At 41.8% G+C, this 18,986-nt stretch overlaps 1 protein-coding gene across 3 annotated transcripts in view; it reads right to left on the bottom strand.

The window, feature by feature from the left end:
* Positions 1–15,514, bottom strand: part of UBE2F (ubiquitin conjugating enzyme E2 F (putative)) — an 84,310-nt gene extending 68,796 nt beyond the window's left edge. The window contains exons 1-5 of one of the 3 annotated variants that reach the window (XM_049802223.1): positions 15,358–15,513; positions 14,769–14,798; positions 12,691–12,824; positions 2,938–2,967; positions 279–344 (exon numbers count right to left, since the gene is read on the bottom strand). In XM_049802223.1, the coding sequence (XP_049658180.1) occupies positions 279–344; positions 2,938–2,967; positions 12,691–12,808 (214 nt within the window). In that variant the 5' untranslated portion in view covers positions 12,809–12,824; positions 14,769–14,798; positions 15,358–15,513. Of the gene's footprint in view, positions 1–278; positions 345–2,937; positions 2,968–12,690; positions 12,825–14,768; positions 14,799–15,357 lie in introns of all 3 variants that reach the window. The other 2 variants (XM_049802215.1, XM_049802233.1) reach the window with 2 other exon arrangements.
* Between the last annotated feature and the right edge of the window lie 3,472 nt (positions 15,515–18,986).

An 18,986-nucleotide genomic window follows, 5' to 3' on the forward strand; every position in this document is an offset into this window, starting at 1 on the left:
GAACAAGGTAGTTTGAAATTGGCTGAGAGAAAAAAAATATTTTCAAAGTGAGCAAACAAGATCTGAAAGTTTCCTAAACCTGCTCAGTTTTGATGATTGGAATCTAGATCTCAAAATCCAGCCCAGTTTCTCCACTGCCTCTAAAAAATAACCACTGTTATTACAGCCAGTCTTTCTCTGACCAGAAAGTTTACTGAATTCTTCAGCATACTCTTGGAATTACTTTTCCTAAACATCAACACACACAGAAACAGAAGTATCATGTTTAAAAAAGTTACCTGGGATTACAGTTAGCTGAAAGTAATGAAGCTTGTTTGGGTCAGGAAAATTCACTTTACACGTACCTGTGAAGCAAAAGAATAATTTACATCAGACAACTGGTCTTCCACTTTTCGGAAAACAAGTATATCATCTTTCATACTCTCCAGATTCACTCCCTGATTAATCCCTACCTTCCAGTCAAGTGATTTCCTCCTATACTTTGTCTCTAAGCACCTCTTCCCTATACAGTTACAGGTCACCAGCAGTAACAGAACTTTTTGAGCTGTGAGGAAGAAGCTTATTTCAGTAAACCATGCTGTCTCAAAAACTTTAAAATGCCAAAGGATTTGGTCTTCTGCATAGATAGTAGCTACATGTTAAAATGACAGCATACAGAATGAGCATCTCTTCCTTAGAAGTTCTTTAACAGTAACATGTCTATCTTCACATTTGATTACACACTGCGGTCTGCAAGAAGTCATACCACCACAGCCCTATGCTAACAAAGGCTTATTTATGTGTGCCAGGTATAAATTAGGTGTAAGTATAAATACTGAAAGCCTCATCCAAAAGCCAGTGAAGTCTCCGTTCAGCTGTCACATTGAACAAGTTTTTTTTGCATAACCAATTACCCACATTAACAGCAAAGTTTATGCAGCATCATTACAAACCAAACACTGTTTTTATTCTCAGACTAGATGAATTTAAGGAGAATAGTGAGAATGAAAACAAGAGTGGAAAAAAGATAAAAACATCAATCTGATGAAACTAGTCAGTGGTTTCAGTTCAACAGATGCAAATTCACAGCATAACAGCCCTTTGTTTGCATTTGATGACACAAACTAAGTTGACTTCCCATACACAAAACTGGCCTTTCTTGACTATGGCAGAGACAAGCTGTCAAGCTGGCACTAGAAGATGCATATACCCATGGATACATTATTATCCATATTATGCAGCCTTTAGCTTCTTAACCCATCAAGCTGGCTGTTCTTTTTCTGTAGTCCAGGAGCTAAATAGTATCAGAGATACAGACCCTATTTGTCTTAAAAAGTAACTAGAACTGTACACAAACCCTAGTAATGCATTCATATTGTAGTAACTACAAACCCTGATATGCTTCTCAGGTGTTTGTTATCCTATAGAAGAGTCTACACAAAAAAGTTCAACAAAAGTTAAAATTACTCTGTGTAAAGTCCCTATAATTGCCTTAAAGAAAAGCATACCAACAGGAAGAGTTAAATAATGCTTCCTCCTGCCCTTTCTTTTTGCTGCTTCTGTTCTATATTCCCCCCCCCCCCCCCCCCCCGGCCCTTGCAATTCCTCCCATCAGGCAGTCTGTATACTGAAAAGCCTAATTTTTAAGATCTGAGCATTGATCTGGATTTAGATTCATTAGCAAATAGAAGATGCTCATCAGAAGCAGCACTCAGTAGTTTAACCTGGAGATAAAAAAATATGGTCACAGCTTCCCTTAACAGGGAAAGACTAGAAATATCACAAGCTACCTGCCAGCAAAAATCAGAGAGAATATTGACTTCTTTTCTTTGCAAGATAAGCATATGGACAAGACAGTGTGAATGCACAGCATGGTAATACCCTGCACATACACTCTGTCTGCTGCAAGCAGCTCATGCTCTTTCCCTGCAGGGAAAATGTCTTGGATTACTCTGAAACAGGAACATGCACCACAGGAAGTTACGTAGAGCAAGCAATGGGCTCTGAATGTACCTCTGAGCTTACTAAGCAATAACTTGTTGTGCTTGCCTGTATTCCAAGAACTCATGGCAGAATGATGCTGTTCTGGTCAATTCTTGAAGGAAAATAGACCTCAGCAACAACTCAGCTTCACTGTCAACACCCACCCTTAGCAATGAATACAGAACAGTAGGAACTTTCCTCCCCTTTATAAAAGGGCTTTGTGTTTTGCTGTCCATTACAGAACTAGGCTTTCTAAAGCTAAGGAACAGAAAACATGTTTGATTTTTAACTATCTATCCTCAGCTTTAGAAGCAACAAGCCATCTATCCTGTGCTCTTAAAAGCCTATTTTAAAGTGGCTGTTAGTATTTTCAGCTTTTAGCATAACATACATTACAAGTAAGATTCCACAGCTAAAACCACATTATCTCATTATCCTGCCTTTCCTTTTTTTTTTTTTAAGGAATATAGATCACTTTTTTAAAAAAACTATTTTCCATAAGTATTTTCACTATTAACAAACACATCACTTTACAGCCTGCATGCTAAGTGAAAAAGCACTAGGTTTACTTAATATGCTTCCCAAGAACTGAGCTATTTGCTCTGCCCCTAAATCAAAATCTGCTGGTTTTGAAAATGAGAGAATGGAGGAAAAACAGGAGTGAGGCAATAAATGGACTCTTCCGTTCCAAGTACCTTTTGGGCATTTTATGAGCGAAAAGCTCCCACTCCACCAGCAGTCAAATTCTGGAGCCAAATGATCAATATGACTTCCAAAGGACACTAATAAGAGTCTACCTCTCTTCAATCCCTGAAGAGGGAGCAACAAAGAAAACTTGTTCAAGCCTGAGTGGCAGAGTTTTGCACAGCTTTCCCTAGAGTTAACAAGTAACATTGGCATTCATACTTTTGTCAAAACATTCAGTTCAATGGTCCTTTTCCCCTTAAAATGCATGCCATTAAATGCTATACTTACAAGGTAAATTAGCTTCAAGTTCTGCAACCTCTGTTGAAAGAAAAAAAAACAAAACACAAACTGTTATTTATGTAAGCATAAAGCCATTCTTGAAGTCTAAATTGGCAGATCTAATTTAAACCACGCTGTAAATCAAATTTTACTTAAAAATATAATTAAGCTGCACTGGAGGTTTACCTTGAAATGACTCTTAAAGCCATGCTATTCATTACTAAAAATGCTAATCTGCCCTACAAACAATGCAAACGTATCCTACTGTGTGATGAGAAGGTTCAGCTCTGCCAAGACTGAAGCGCCTGGGCTTCTAATACATAGAGCACTGGCATTATCCAAATCTCCAAACTTGTCTACATAAGGCACTAAAATACAGAAGGCCAGAACTCCACAGGCTGCAAAACACAAGAACAGAAAAACCTCAAGAATCCAGGTGCCAGTCCAAGGATGAAAATAAGCACAGGAGGTTCAGAGCCTGCATAAGCATCACAACTCCCCAGTATCTAACTGCTAATGCTCTCCCACCATCAGCTACAGACTGCCTCAGGTTACACACTGCTTTTGTAGGGAAGCCTCCAAGCATGATACCATTTACTGCACACTTGAAAACAGCTACTGAAACCCTAATTCAAGGGCACTGTCATACTAGATGCGGTCCTGCCTGCAGAAACCAGCCCTAAGAGCATCAGAAGAACAGAGAAAGACAAACCTTCACTTCAACCACCTGGCACAGCAAGGCATATTGGTTGGTGATAAAACTGCATCCATTGCACAAGTCCTCCCAAACCTCTGCACTATTGAACAAACTCAGGAGTGTTAAGAATTTTTTGCTCCTGTGTCTGTTGGATACTGCCCCTGGGAGCACAGTTTGCTATAGATATGCACTCCTGCTCAATTAAAATTTCTTTTTATTTATTACATTTCCCATCCACAAAACTTGTTATTCTTAAAAGAAAGGAAATAACCCAACTCAGTTGCATAGCTCCTAGGAAGGGAAGTTTATTCCTAAGCCCTTTCTCTGCCATGCGGCCTTCTCTGGAAGAACCACTGCTTTCTCCCTCTTTTGTGTATTTTATTGAACTCTTAATTTCAACTACCTGTATTTCACAGAAGTATGAATGAGATGCATCAAGATCCCCTTTTATTTCTGAAGTTCTAGGAGACCTAATCAAACACACTTTTGCATTTCCTGTAGTCTTTTTCCACTTGATTTCTAATTTCACTTTCTGGTCTGCACAGACACAGCCCATTTATTTAGGCTAACAACATGTAAGAGATTTCAACACCAACTCTCAAAAACATACTTCTAAAGAAAACTGTAATTTAGTTCAAGATATGGGGAGTGGTTGCTTGGCACTGAATCCAAACTGATCTCATCACAATTAGGAGCTCACTAATTTCCCAGAATTCTTCTTGCATCCAGGCTTACCAAACCTGGCTGGTCTCTGCAGTGAGAATGATGCTTATTTGACTCCCACCTCCCACTTGCTTGGCACAGCCCTGGTATCCCTGCATCTGCAGCTCTGCGGAGCTGGCTGGGGCCTCACTTCTGCCTCCTGCAAGGTTCAGTAGAGAGTTTACTGATCACCATAGTTCCTTTGAAGTGTGAAAAATTTCCTGTAATGCATTCACACTTCTGTGTTTCCCTTTGTCTTGGTATAATAATGAGCATGTTTCCTTCTGAAAACATGAAAAAGAAGGTGCTCACACCCATGAGTACGACATGCTCTTTCTTTGAAGGCATGCAAACACATGGGAAGGCTATGGTAACTCATATGCACAAAAACTTTGTGAACAAAGGCAAGTTCCCCAAAATTAAGGTTTCTAATCAGCTCTGCAACAAACCACTGGAACTAAGAATGAAACTTCTTCATAAAGATAAAAAGAGGTAAAGACCTGGTTCAATAATCTAAACTTTTAAAGTAACATCAAACAAGGAAGCAGACATTACTAGTAACTGTGCCATACAAACACTGGTGATTTACAATAACTAGCATATTTAATAGGCCAAAGCTGCAGTGCTTGTGAGTTTTCCAAATTCTATGCCTCTTTGGTAGCGACAGTCTTGACATTGAAATAATTTTGTATTTTGCTGCTCAGAATGCAAACATTTTGACCACATCATTTAAGCTCCATTAAGATTCTCATGTTTTAAAAGTTATGCATTTTCTACATAAAGCGATACTGCTGACAAGAATGCTCTTTGTAAGAAAATGCCCCTTGTGCAGTGTCATGGTTTAACCCAGCCAGCAACTAAGCACCACACAGCTGCTCACTAACTTCCCCCCACCCAGTGGAATGGGGAAGAATATCAGGGCAGGTGGGGACGGGGGGGGGACTTAAAACTCATGGGTTGAGATAAGAACAGTTTAATGGAACAGAAAGAAAAAATAATAATTATAATAACAATAATAAAATGACAATAATAATAAAAGAATATACAAAACAAATCATGCACAATGCAATTGCACACCACTCACTGACTAATGCCCAGTTAGCTCCCGAGCAGCAATCCCCCCGAGGCCAACTGCCCCCAGTTTATATACTGGCCACGATATCACATGGTATGGAATACCCTGTTGGCCAGTTTGGGTCAGCTGTCCTGGCTGCATCCCCTCCCAGCTGCTTGTGCCTCTCCAGCCTTCTTGCTGGCTGGGCATGAGAAGCTGAAAAATCCTTGACTTGGTATAAACACTACTTAGCAACAACTGAAAACATTAGTGTGTTATCAACATTCTTCTCATTCTGAATCCAAAACATAACACTAATACCAGCTACTAGAAAGAAAATTAACTCTGTCCCAGCAAAAACCAGGACATGCAGTCTGCAAATTAGTGGCATGGTTTAACAGATTTGTAATTAAGCAAAACGTAGAAGCAACAATTAGAGCTCCAATGCACTGAACTTCCAAGAACTCTAAAAGCCTCACTACATTAAAGAACAAACTTAATCTCACAATCTTTCTGACCACCTCTTTCAAAAAAAACACAACCACAGCTGAACAGTAAAGAAAATCCAGTCTGACTGCTTTTCATAATGTTTTGTGGATAATCAGTAACTGCATCTCAATTCACAGCCAGTAACCTCACCGTTGCTTAAAATGCCGAGACAAATGACCAGATAACCCAAGTCTCAGGAAATACCATGCAAAAGCACTCCAGAACTTCCATGGGAAATGACCAGATAACCCAAGTCTCAGGAAATACCATGCAAAAGCACTCCAGAACTTCCATGGGAAACCGGTGCTCATCAGTGCCTACTCAGCGCTGGCTTAGCAGAGGTGCAGAAACACTGCAGAGCATCTGAATTCCTCTCCCGTTCAAGAGGACTTACTGCCAAGCGGCAAACCCAGGAGCACTGCAAGGCCCTGCACCCACTCTGATAAGCCATCCTGGGTAGGTCTGAAAGGCTGTCAAGTGCAGACACATGCCAGGGCTTCTGTGGAAGGGCGAACAAACAACTCGGGTGCAGTCAGTCCAGATCCAGACTAGCTCCTGACCAGCCAGTCTAGTGTTCCTGAAACCTTTCTGCAGTTGGGTGCAGCAACATACCCAAGTGGCAGGTGTATTTGCAGAGTCCTGTCTCTTGATCCAGTATGCACTTGCTTAAATAGTTCCAAATGCTATTTTAAACCACAAAAAAGAGTAAAAAGGCAAGGGTTAAACCTAAACCTACCACAGACTTTGGAAGAGTTGAATGCAAACTGATTATGTCTCCGAAGCAGCTTAGGAACTTTATGAAACAGGGGAAAGCAAGCTAAGCCTAACACAAGCAACCAGAGCTATTTATAAATGATTTCACAAACAATAACTCTCCCTACCCATGACAATTCTCAGGACAGAAATAGGAACACACACTCCTGACGTGTACAGGCATATGGTTTATGAGAGACCCACGTGAATGTTATATTCAGTAACGCACAGACTATAATCACGTTGTTCTGCTTCCTTCCCCCCCTCTCACCTCAACAAGTCAGAATATAGAAGTGCTTTGTTTATTAGCCTTGCCACAAAGAGTCAGCACATATGCTTCCCACAGGAGTTTGTTTTTAAGTACACAAAATCAAAGCATTATTTCCTCAAATGCTCATCTGTAGCAATACTTCTCTCTGGTTTTGTTCAAAAAGCCTCCCTCTCCTGTTTAGGTCCCCCATTTAATGTGCACCTTTAAGACTGCTAGAGATTAAGATAAATACCTTGACACTCTAACAGAAATTCCATTTTTAAAGTATTAATTTTAACAGTATAATGCTGTTTGCCTCCTAACTCTATCCATCTACCTTTATAGCTCTCCCTGCTTAGCTCCTCTGAACTGTACAACCATACATACTGGTATTAGAAGTCAAACAAGCTGCCTACTATTGCCAATTTTTCAATAAATTTAGAGATGTGTATTTTCCTTCCACTTCCAAATGTGTATTTTAAACAAGATACTATCAATTCACATGCTTCAGCTTCTATACACTATTACAAAACTTATTATCCTGACATCAAAAACTAGAAAAAGCCACTGTGATTGGAAATCTCTAACACTGCAATGTATCAATCCATACTTCAGGTATGCTGAAAATCAGAGGCATAAGAAGTGAAGCAATGTATTGAACCAGGCCTCCCTTTGTCAGTGAAATCCTAGAAAGTCTCAGTAATAATTTTTCAAATTAGCTTAAATTCTTATTGTATCTTTTTGGCTTTACAGTATCACAGTTAGGCTGCAAGCATTTTAGTGTAAACTACTTGTCTCCCCTTTAATAAATATAAATCACACATTCATCAAGCAGCTTTCCACGCTCTTCTTCCAAAATAAAGGATTTCATCTGGGGGACAGTCGGGGCTAAGAAGCATCACTGAAAAGGAAATGCTTTTGTGATTTAAGTTGCACAGTGTACATAAGTTAATGCAGCATTTTCAAAACAATGCCTCAAGTCAAGTGTTAATGAAGGAAGGTTTTTATTAATTCTCAAAATAAAAGTATTTTTTCCCCTCTCAGTTTTCCTCACCTGCTATTGTGAGGAGATATATTACCATACTTGAAGATTTGAAGAAAGTAAATACATGGATTCTCCTCATTTTTACTTAAAATGCACATTTACCTCCTTTTTACAGTCAGTTTCCCACTTCCTTCTACAAATGCACACCTGAAACATTTTCCGATTACATAAATCTGGTTGTAAAACCCACAAATGTTGAAGACAACTGAGGAATAAACCGTGTTAACTCATTTTCTTAGACAGTAAGTTATTTCAAGCTATCACAATCAAACTAAAAAAGCATTTCAAGGGATAACCTTTGTGATCAATAAGCATATACATTGCTGCTACTACTGACATCCTCACAGGTTCTTTATCTTTAATTCAGTTTAGTAGTCAGATTCATTATACAATATTAAACTTAATAGTACTTTGACTTGTCCTTAGCACCTTTCAAATCTTCAGAAAGGATCTGTCTTTCAAGTTCAGCACTGCATGACTCAGAGCATCCTGCAGGAGCAGTCATGCAGCCCCTACTCCTAACTTAATGAAGTTCCCCGTTAGAGATGAATTCAATATCAAAAAGTGCCTCTGCAGCACCGAACAAATTAAGAGCTGCTAACTAAAGTAAGTGTACTGCATGCTCTATTTTAACTTGAGTACTAGGTCTACAGACCAGCCAGAGAGGCAGCAAAGCCCCTTCAAGCACCATTTGTCTGCTCCTCCTCCCCACATCAGTATTTGCTTTCTACTTTCTCCAGCTGTTCACATTTCCTCCTTTTGATTTGTCTTGAAACATGTTAGTTACTGCTTGGTCTCTCTCCAGTCTACTCCTCCTTGGCCAGAAAGCCTCTTTCCAAGAACTGTCAGCCTGCATTACTAGTCTTTGCCCTCCCACACCCTCAGACACGTCTTGCCCTCAGTGATTCCGAAGCAGTGGATGTTTTCCTGTGATTTCCCAGGGTTTCAGATCAGAACCACCACCGTGCTCCTCATCGCAGACATATGTGCCCTGTTAACCTCCCAAACACGCTCCACTACTTGCTGAGATAATCAGCAGGGGACAGGCTGCTACCAAATCCTGTTTAGCAGCCATGACTTTAACTCTCCAGAGGAAAACCAGCTGTAAGAGAATATCCAGCTGTCTCAGAATTACTTCCCTACATAAAACTTCAGGGTAGATGTTTTTTCTTTTGTGGTATGTCCATGAAATAACAAAACAGTGCCCTGAGCCATGACTGATATTTGAATATTTAACAATATTGGACATATAGGCAAAGGAATAACTTACAAAAACTAACAAAGGGCACCAGTATTTTAAGAGAAACTTTTTCCATAGAAGTGGGAAAAAAGCTTGTTTAACTTGCACCCATCACTAAAGCCAAGGACAGCACCTGACAACACTCAGCTGACAGCTCATATACCTCCAGTTTTAATAAAAGGATTTCAAATGCCAACTGAATTTTCTTCTCATCCACATCATGCAAATAGCTAACAACATACCTAAATTAGCTCTTATTTTTCCTACTGTAAAGCAGTATCAGTTAGCAGACATACATACTTGGTCTATGCCAAATTTTTAAGTTTGTAAGCATCGCCTACACTTGTCAATGGCTGGGGTCACAGCCATCTACCTCATAATCAAAGTGTCATTTATCTATTTACCAGTCAGTGTACACAATACATTTGAGGACTGCAGGGTTATCAGTGTGACAACACATTCTTCAAAGAGATCCTACAATGCCTCCCTGGACTGGACTCTATCACACAAACAAGGCTGTCTTTAATTTACTTCCAGATAAAAACCAGACACTGTCTGTGTCTGGGCGATACCTCTAGTAAAACTGGCAGACATCTGTCTGCAGAATTTATTAGACTATCACCAATTTAATGTGGATCAGGAATAGGAGAATATCTCTCCAGCACATCACCATCACTCGAGCAGGTGAACAGCTATCTGACCTTGGCTCACACGCTATCACCAGCTCCCAGGGACAGGCACGATTTAGGGTATTGTGCCAAAAATCACCCTCAGCTAACCTTCCAGGACAGCCCACCATGTGTATAAGCTGCTGCAGAGGATGCTGCACAGACCAGGTGCCTGCTGTTCTCTTTTGACTCAAAAGCTATAGACTTATTTGAGGCCAAAAAAGATCCATGTGTGCTACAGAAAGAGCACAGCTATCACTGAGCTTTCTAATGTATGCGACCACAGTCTCTGGTTCTTCCAACTCAGAGGCTTTACACAGTAGAATAAAACCACCAGTACTAATACCATTAAGAGGTACAACTGAACCAGCGCTAACCTCCACACAGCTGCTGGGGCAAACAAGGACAGAACATGCCAGGCCTTTTCTCATCTCCTCCTCCTTCCTTACTGATGGCCAGCATTTCTTTTCTTTTTTGTAGAACAGATTAATTTTCAATTCACAGCTGCCAGGAGATTGACCTGATCAAGCCTTCCACCCATTCTGCAACTATCATCTGTCTGTTTGATAATTCCAGCCCAAACATCAGTAACAACTTCTACTTAAAGCTATACATACAGGCTCCCACCAACTTTGTTCCACATTTAATACAACAGCCTATTACAGTTTCATACAATAAAGCAGTAAAAGGCATCCTCGCTGTATGCACACCTTTAGCAGGCAGCTCTTCACTCAAACTAATTCCTGCAGATCTATACGTGACCCAAGAACACTATCAACCTCAGAAGTCGATCTTCACTCAGGCTGTCAACATTACAGATCCTGCTGCAGCTGATCTATCTTAAAGATTTGGAGCACGTTCTAGAAACTTTTGCAACTGAATGGTCTACAATTAGCTGAAAGAGTAGCTTAAAGGAGAATATGCCCAACAAGTCTCTCTCACACTAGCTACTTGATTTTCCTCTCACTTTCAGTGTAGTTATACTGTAGATCTACTTGACTGTCAGTTCCCATTTTGGTTCAGAAACCATTCTAACCAGACTGACAGCTGCTCCTACAACTCTTTTGGGAGAGCCACGTGATACAACTTTCATGCACAATCAGACCACAATCTAGCACTCACAATTGTCAGGAGGATGCTGGCAGTAACCTGCTTTTAACATTTGTCAGTTTGGGACTCAACTCATTCAATACTTAGTCTAGGCCGTTTTGCAAATGGTAGCCATAACAATTACAATTGGTCAATACCAATTTTCTATAGCTTACATCCTTTTCTTCCCCTGCAGACTTAGGTAAGGTTTTAGTCATAAAAGAAAAGCATGACTGCTCTAAGGGTACAGGAAAATTTCTTTGGCACGTCACACTATACCAGGCATTGTAGTTGAAGGGTATTTATATTACACTGCTATTTTCCCCTCAAGTCTACACCTGTAGGTTAGTGAAAATCTCAGATTAAATATATTTAGCAATTTGGCTTTGTAGCTTAGCCTGGTTAAAGAGCTTATTCCTTCTGCCTGATATCTTTCCCCCTCAGAACTGGAGTTAACTGAGGATTTCCAAACTGGAAGTCTAAAGCAAGCTCTTTGTGAGAGTTATCACATCAGGGTTTGAAGTGTATTAAAACTCCCTGTCCTTAGAACAATGCAAAGAGAAAACTGTGAATATAACATTCCTTCAGTCTAGTTGAGGCACTTCCCAGTGCACAGAGGCAGCAGCATTTGCAGTGAAACCTGCTCCAGTATACAGTTATATGGCAGAATCTACCCTAATTCAAAAAAAGGCATATGTAATGCAGAGTTCAGCAATATCATTCAGGCAAATATACCAGTGTCAGTCCCAAATCATTCTGAAATAAGAGCATGAAATGTAAGTTTCCTTTGACTGGCTTGAATCCTAATAGTGACAGCTTACACATCAATAGTAGTATATTTGCTATTGATCATTTTTAGCAGAAACATCAATCTAAACAACATATTCCTTGCCACTAGATCAAGCTGCACAGCTCCAGCATTAAAACACTCAACTATTACCAGAGGGAGTAAACCTGAGTTTAAGCCCACAATAACTGCAAAGTGTCAGTACCTATGGATTTTTAAATATCAGACTATCTATGCTACAGAAAAAATGAAGAGCAAGAAAGAGCTGTCCCTGATTTTACTATAACATAGTTTAATTATTTCTCACAAACTACCTTATTTACCCAGAACTGCCACAAAGTAAAAGTTTGGGGTTTTCTCCCCCACCAATGGCGAGCCAGCTAGTAACAACCTATAGCAGCCTTCCTAGAACAGAACATATCATACTACAAAAATACGTATTGGGTTTTTATTCACTACTTCATACTCAACTTCCAGTAACTCCAGGCCTACAAAAAATACTTCTTTGCATTGGTTTTTTAAGCTTTTTAAAGTTTATTGCCTCTGATCTATACCATTAAAAACCACTGGAACACTGACATTACTTTTAGGACTTTCTTTCCCGTCACAGGCAGTTAGCTGTTTGCTCAAAAAATACCATCCTATCAAGTCAAATCTGATATTCTCTTCCTATATATTTAGTGACACTTATGTGACAAATTTTTTAATTGATGACACAGTTCCCAATAATGGATTAATTTTTCAGCAGAGTAAGAAGGAGGCTTTTTACATTTTGCATTATTCAATGAAAACAAGTGTTCTACAGGCAAAGAGCTGTTGGAGATGTGATGTATGCCAATATATACCCTACAGTATAAATCCTGAGGTAAGTCACAAGCAATTTTAAAAATACTTCTGGAAATCATTTTATACACAATTTAGTATTGTTTACTGGCAACCCACCTGCAAACTGTAAATCCCCAAATACTTAAATATAAGTTCCTTTCACCTTTAACAAGTAATTTGTCTCGAACAGACACCCTCCGAGTTGAATCAGAAGCTGGATTGGATGCACGGGGTCCTCTGACACCATCATCCCGCTTCAACTTGCTTGCCAGAGTTAGCATTACTGCTGTCTTCAATCTAGAACACAAATATTAGAACAAAGCCAATTACCAAAACTAAAACGTTCAAGCATTGAGGGGGAGAATACAAAAACAAGTTACAGTTAGTTCCTTATTCAACAATTATCATCATATTCTTCGCAGTCAAACGAAGACGACGATATGTACAGTTAACTTGACTGTGATTAAAGATGAGGATGGCCTAGAGTACTTGAAGAATGAGAGTTTGTTTCAGATGAGAGTTACAGTACATTAGGCCAAGAGGAAGTTCAATTTTGCTGGAGAAAGGTCAGACTTTCATCATTGTTTACAATACAATTTCACTGCACCAGCTACCACCGTATATCCACGTGACAATATTCAGAGGTACTTTTTGGCTGGCCAAAAAGAAAAAAAAATTAAGAGAGAGGGGGGGAGAGGAGTGGTTGAGTTACTGGAACAATTCTCTAACACTAGGAAATGAGCTTTGAGTCAGCTACCAGGACACGGGAAAGGAAATGGATTTAAACTGCAAATAGTGCAATTATCTATGCAGCTGCACAACAGTAACTCCTCACAGTGCAAAGCAACGGTGGAGAAAGTTACATAGGGAGATTTGATAACTGAAATGAAGAGATTTTTTGCTGTGTCAGTCCTCCATTCTAGAAGATAACTGCGCTGATAAATGAATCACAATAAAAGGTGGAGAGAATGCCAAAGTCATAAAACCAAAACATTCAGTCTGTCATGGCTTAATACATTTTGACACTATTCCTAGTTGAAGGCAACCCATTCTTCGTAACAGTTAGGCCAAAACCAACATAATGCTGACAAGATCCATGTCCTTTAGGGCCCACCACCACTAAAATGGTAGGATAAATGTTTATCCTTTAGTCACATGAGTTAATACAAGAAAATAAAGGGGGAAAAAAAAGTCAGCATATAGACTTTACATGAACTAGTTTGCATGGAAGACCAGACAGGTATGATGCAACAGTTACCAAGACATGAAACAGATGCTCAGGTAACATCAGCTCTCAGTATAAAATGGAGAATCAGCTGAGATATTCATAAGGCAAATGACACCAGTAAACCACTGAGATGAAGACAATCACACTATAAAATGACAAGACACAATACAAAATTTATCTTTGTCAGCTTCAGCTCTATGTGTCTCTATGTTTCTTTCCTTCTTGTAAGCAAGTCCTGAAGTTTAACAGGTCCATTGCAACAGCAGTTATTTTGCTTGTTCATTTCATTTGTCCTTGCCCCAGAGAAAACAGGAGATAAAGCCTCTGGCCTGCCAATCTCCTCACTACATCTGTAAAAGACAGCCCTATTGATTTCCCAAAGTTGTGAGAGAGCCAACAGATTTATACCAAACATCAAGCCAACACCAAAATACCAATGAAGGGGCAAGAAGAAGAAATGAAACAACTGACATGACAGTTGGACATTGAGAAGAAAATAATAGATAAGCAAGTAACAACATTTTAAAAAAAAGGAAAACATATTTCACAGTAGTACCTAAGACTATGAAACTCTGGTAAGATGTACAAGAAGATGAAGTTCTCTGAAGTTGGTAAGTATGTGTGTTAGCTTCAAGATGCATAATTAAAAAAATTATATAAAAAAAGTAAAATTCAGGGCAAATGTAAATCCCGCTTGCTCAGCTGAAACAGAGTAGGTTTTTTCCTCCCAGTACCCCAGAGAAAGAATAAGCAAACAAAACAGCCCTTTTTCCCTTGGAGAAGAAAAAGATAACAGTTGTTTTAAAAAAAAAAAATTAGAAAAAGGAGGGGGGGAGTCTGGGAAGTAGTGACACAGGGTCCTAAAAGAAAAACAAACAAACAAAAAGAAAACAGAAAAGAAAAACTGTAAACTTCAGGCACCGCCCCCCCCTCAAAAAAGAAGAAACCAAAAAACCTTTTAGATGCCAAGTCCAAATGAAATCAACTTCGATGGGAATTAAATGCCTAAATACCTTTATAGATCTGTTTCCTCACTGCTTGTCCTAGAAAATCAGGAAACCAAAGAGAAGTGTGTCCAGCGTGGAAAAACCAGACGATTCGCTCCAGCTGTACCCCAAATTTCATCAATGGAGCACAGCGAGAAAGCACCCAAAACTTGTTAACCGCACGGGGAAGTAAGACTCTACCGCTGCACGACAGCGGGGAGACAGGGGACGGAGGGGTGCCGTGCTTAGATACCGGGAAGGGCAAGAGAACCCCGGGATTTCTCCAGCTCCTTTGGGAGCGGGGCCGGCAGCTGGGGGCCGCCCTGCCCCGCCCCGCCGGTGCCCGCTGCCTGCACCACCGCCGCCGCTACCGGGAAGCCCCTCCGCGGGGGCGGGGATAACCCCTGGGCCCCTGCGGTGGGGGCACGACTCTGCGGGGCCGGTGGCCCAGGGGGGTCCCCCTCTCCCCTCCCCCAGCAACGCCAGGTCCCCGAGGCCTGTCGGGCCGGGGCCGCCCCGGGAGACGTGGGGGCAGCGGGTGGGAGAGAGAAGGGACCGGGCCTGAGCTGTGGGGGCTAGCCCCGGCCCGGAGGGAAGGGGGGCGGCCCGCACTTACCTGAGCGTGGCGTCAGGGCCCGGCTCCCGCGGTCAACACCATCCCCGGGGCTGGCCCGGAGGGGTGGGGGGGGGGGGGGGGGCGGCGGCGGCTCCTCCCTCCGCCCTCCCCTCCTCAGCCGCGGCGCCGGAAGCGGGCAGCGCCGGGGGCGGGGCCGGAGCAGCGCCGGGGGGCGGGGCCGCAACCGCCGCGAGGGGCGCGGCCTTCAGCAACGGCTTTATGGGCAGCGCGCGGAGATCTCGCGAGAATTGAGGTGGGGGCGGGGCAGGGAGGTGCGCGCGCGTTTGCCGTACTCTCGCGAGAGTTGGCCAGGGCGGGGCGGGGGGGGGGGTTGTTCGCCGCCGGTAGGGCGGCGCCATTTTGTGGGAGCGGCGGCGCGGCTCTGTCAGCGGGAGCGGGTGCTGGACCCTGGGCCAGCGCCTCCTGGGCGCGGGGCCTCGCAGTACCTGACGAAACTCAGCCCCCTGCCAACCCCTGGCCCAGAACATGGCCTTCCCCCAGCACCGATGTCCTCTTCTAGTGTCCCCTTGCAGGGCTGTGGAAAGGAGGTTTGACTCAGCTACAGTGTTGATTACACTGAGTCGCCAGGGAGATGTGATAAATAGCAACATCACAAGAGAGGAAAAAATGACAATTGCCCAGGTGATTTCAGATGGGGAGCTTAAACACCAGGCTTGGTGCAGCGTTTATGTTAGTGCCTGCTTAAAAATTAAAGTTATTCTGTACATTCCAGCACCAGATTCATGAAAGCAATGATAATCAGATGAAGTGAGTGTAAAAACCTGATCATGAGTGCATTTAATAATGGAGAGTAAATGACTTGTGGATATCATAACCAAACTAATGTGACCGTTGAATCTTTCACAATTAGGTTAGATCAGACCCTCAACCTGTAAAACTTAAATTATATGCATAAACTTAAAAAAAATTGTCCATTCAGTAGCTTCCAACAAATAAGGGAACCAAAATTAAGCCATTGGAGCAGCATCCAGGTTAGAAGATTTGATAAAGCAAAGCTAGAGACCAGACACAAGGAAAGTTGAGCAGACAACTGTTGAAATACTGCATCCTAAACATTTGCTGGAATGATGATGCTTCCCCTTCACCAAAAAAAGATTGGCATTTAACTTGGTCAAAACTAGTTAAACCAGTGGAGAACTGCCACTTGGAGGCCTTAAATTGTCTTAACCCTTTCACAAGCTTAATGCTAAAGATGAGCACCCAGTTGAATTGGCTGAAAAGCATTTGCCTTTTCCACAGTTCTTTTTAGTAACAGCCTGTGCTTATGCTTTGGTTTTCAGCTGGAAAACACTGTAACCGAAAGATGAAAAAAGAAAGTATGTGTTTAGAAAAACCTGCTCTCTGCTCGTTGGCTTCAGCAGTGTACAAGGTGAGAGGGGACTTAAGAAAAAAAAAATCCAACGTGTGTATATGTGCCAGCGATGGCTAGAAACGGTGGACATGGCAGGCCTCCTTTTCCTACCTGGCTCTGTGGCGATGCCACACAGACACACTAGCTGGGATGTCTACTAATTGCCAACTATAAGAGGAAAATAATCTTAAAAATTACCCAAAACACTAAATCCTGGGTGGTTTTTTTTTTCTGATTACTGATTAATCCAAGTGCATATTGATTGAAAATGAGCCCATCAGCTAGCTGTAGAGATACAGGAAATGGCCAGGACCCTGATGGGGCACCTCGCACCAGGGGGTACGTCTCTTCAGACCTTGCCGCCTGCCTCCTCCCTGGCTGTGCCACAGCAGCGGGTCCCTTTTCCTTTGCCAGGAGGATGGGGACTGTGTTGGTGAGCAACTCGGCTGCCAAATGTCTTAGAAAAGCCTCTGTGTGGTTCTGCTTCCAGATTCCCATGCTGCTGCAGCTAGGAACCAAGAAGATGGCCTGAGGATAGCTGTACTTTCAACAGCAATAAGCTGAAGCCCTTTCACGCTCTGCAGCGGACTACGGACCCTACAACACAATTTCATGATCCTGTCATAGAGCCTGCTGGGGCATACGGGGGCAAACGAAGGTTGCAAAGTCAACCTCAGCACTGGTGTTTCCCAGCTCGTTTGTTTGCCTTTTAATAGCAAGGTCCTGAAAATACAAGTTTGAATTTTCAAGATAACTGATGTATCTTCTGCTTTTGCTGATACTTTTTCTCTCCTGAAGGGTGCTGCCCACTACCAAAGTCCAAAATTGAATGAGCAGGCCAGAGTCACTACAGCAGCGCTATTACTTAGGTTTAAAATGCCCCACCTTAAGAACAGCTGAGCTGCTCTTTGGAAAAGTCAAGAAATCTGCTTCCATTTTATCTTCAGGTATCAGCAGCTGTCCTTCCTTTTTCTGTGGTACAGCAGTTCAGTTAATACCTGGTCACTGTGACCTGTGCTGGGATTAATAAAATGTTTTTATGATCCAATTCATAAAGGTGCTGTCAACAAACTGCTGCCTTCTCTAAAGACTAATTAAAGCCGAGCCAATACTGTACAGCACAGGCTGTAATGGTGTCAAGTCTTCTGGCACCCTCTGCCAGTTCCTCTTCCTAGTGATGAGTGAAATTCAGCATCTGATGTTCAGTGACCTTCTGCAACTACTTAACAATTTCAATTTACAACAGCATAAAGCAAACTCTTTGAAAATCAGGTTAATCTAAACCCATGGCCCAGTTACTCTTTTTCTTCAGACAGTGGTATTGTAAGGCTAGACAGAGAGACGGCAGTGCTGTTTACTGGAAGCAAGAGTCTTCTATTTTTACTGTGATCCCTCTCTACCCACACAACATCCAGTCTGGGAAAAACGAAGTGAACGTGGTGTGTATACACAAAGTACGTATCATAAGGAATACATGGCGTGCGTGTGCACTTCCCACTGCCATGCTTTCTCAACTCTTTTTTATCATTCTGTCGTGTTTGACAAGAAGTTTTTCTTATTCTCTCACCTTCTTTTGTCTCTTAGGCTCGAGGAGGGTAGTGTAAGCTACTCCTGAAGCTGACCTTTCAGTCACCCAAGAGGGAGGAGACCACGATCTTGAGAAATACTGTTTGCTTACAGAGGACCTTGATTTTCACAAGTACCAGCTGATCTGAGGCAAATTCAAATTGCTCCAGTGAAAATTTTCCTGGTGGATACCCCAAATCAGGCACTACACTGCCTGTCTGAGGCATCAAAACATGGTATTTCCAAAGGTGCCGAAGAGGCAAGAGTCTCAAAGGTTCAGCACCTAAGGAAATAACCACTGGGGAGAGTAGTTTGTAAAGTAATTTCATAATGTCATATCTATACCTCTGTATCCATTAGTACTTAAAAACACAAATGACTGGTTGAAAATGGTTAATAGTTAAAACCCAGTTTCAGTTTCATATGCGCACATGATGGAGTATTTTGTTTTCCCATCACCCTGTCTGTGACCTGGCAAGCATTTCATGTTTCAAATAGCAAAAATTTGAGCAGTGGCAGACATCACCTGGTGCGGCAAACAAAGCCAATGTTTCTCCTCTGTTGGATTTCAGGCAATTACCAAGCCATTTTCCATGATCCTACTGTGACTGTTTTTAAAGCTAGAGAAGATGAAACAAGCATCTTGCATTTAAACTATGCCACCATTTAATGACTATTTATGTCTTCTTGT

Source organism: Accipiter gentilis, chromosome 1 (assembly GCF_929443795.1).
Source record: "Accipiter gentilis chromosome 1, bAccGen1.1, whole genome shotgun sequence".
Lineage (NCBI taxonomy): Eukaryota > Metazoa > Chordata > Aves > Accipitriformes > Accipitridae > Astur > Astur gentilis.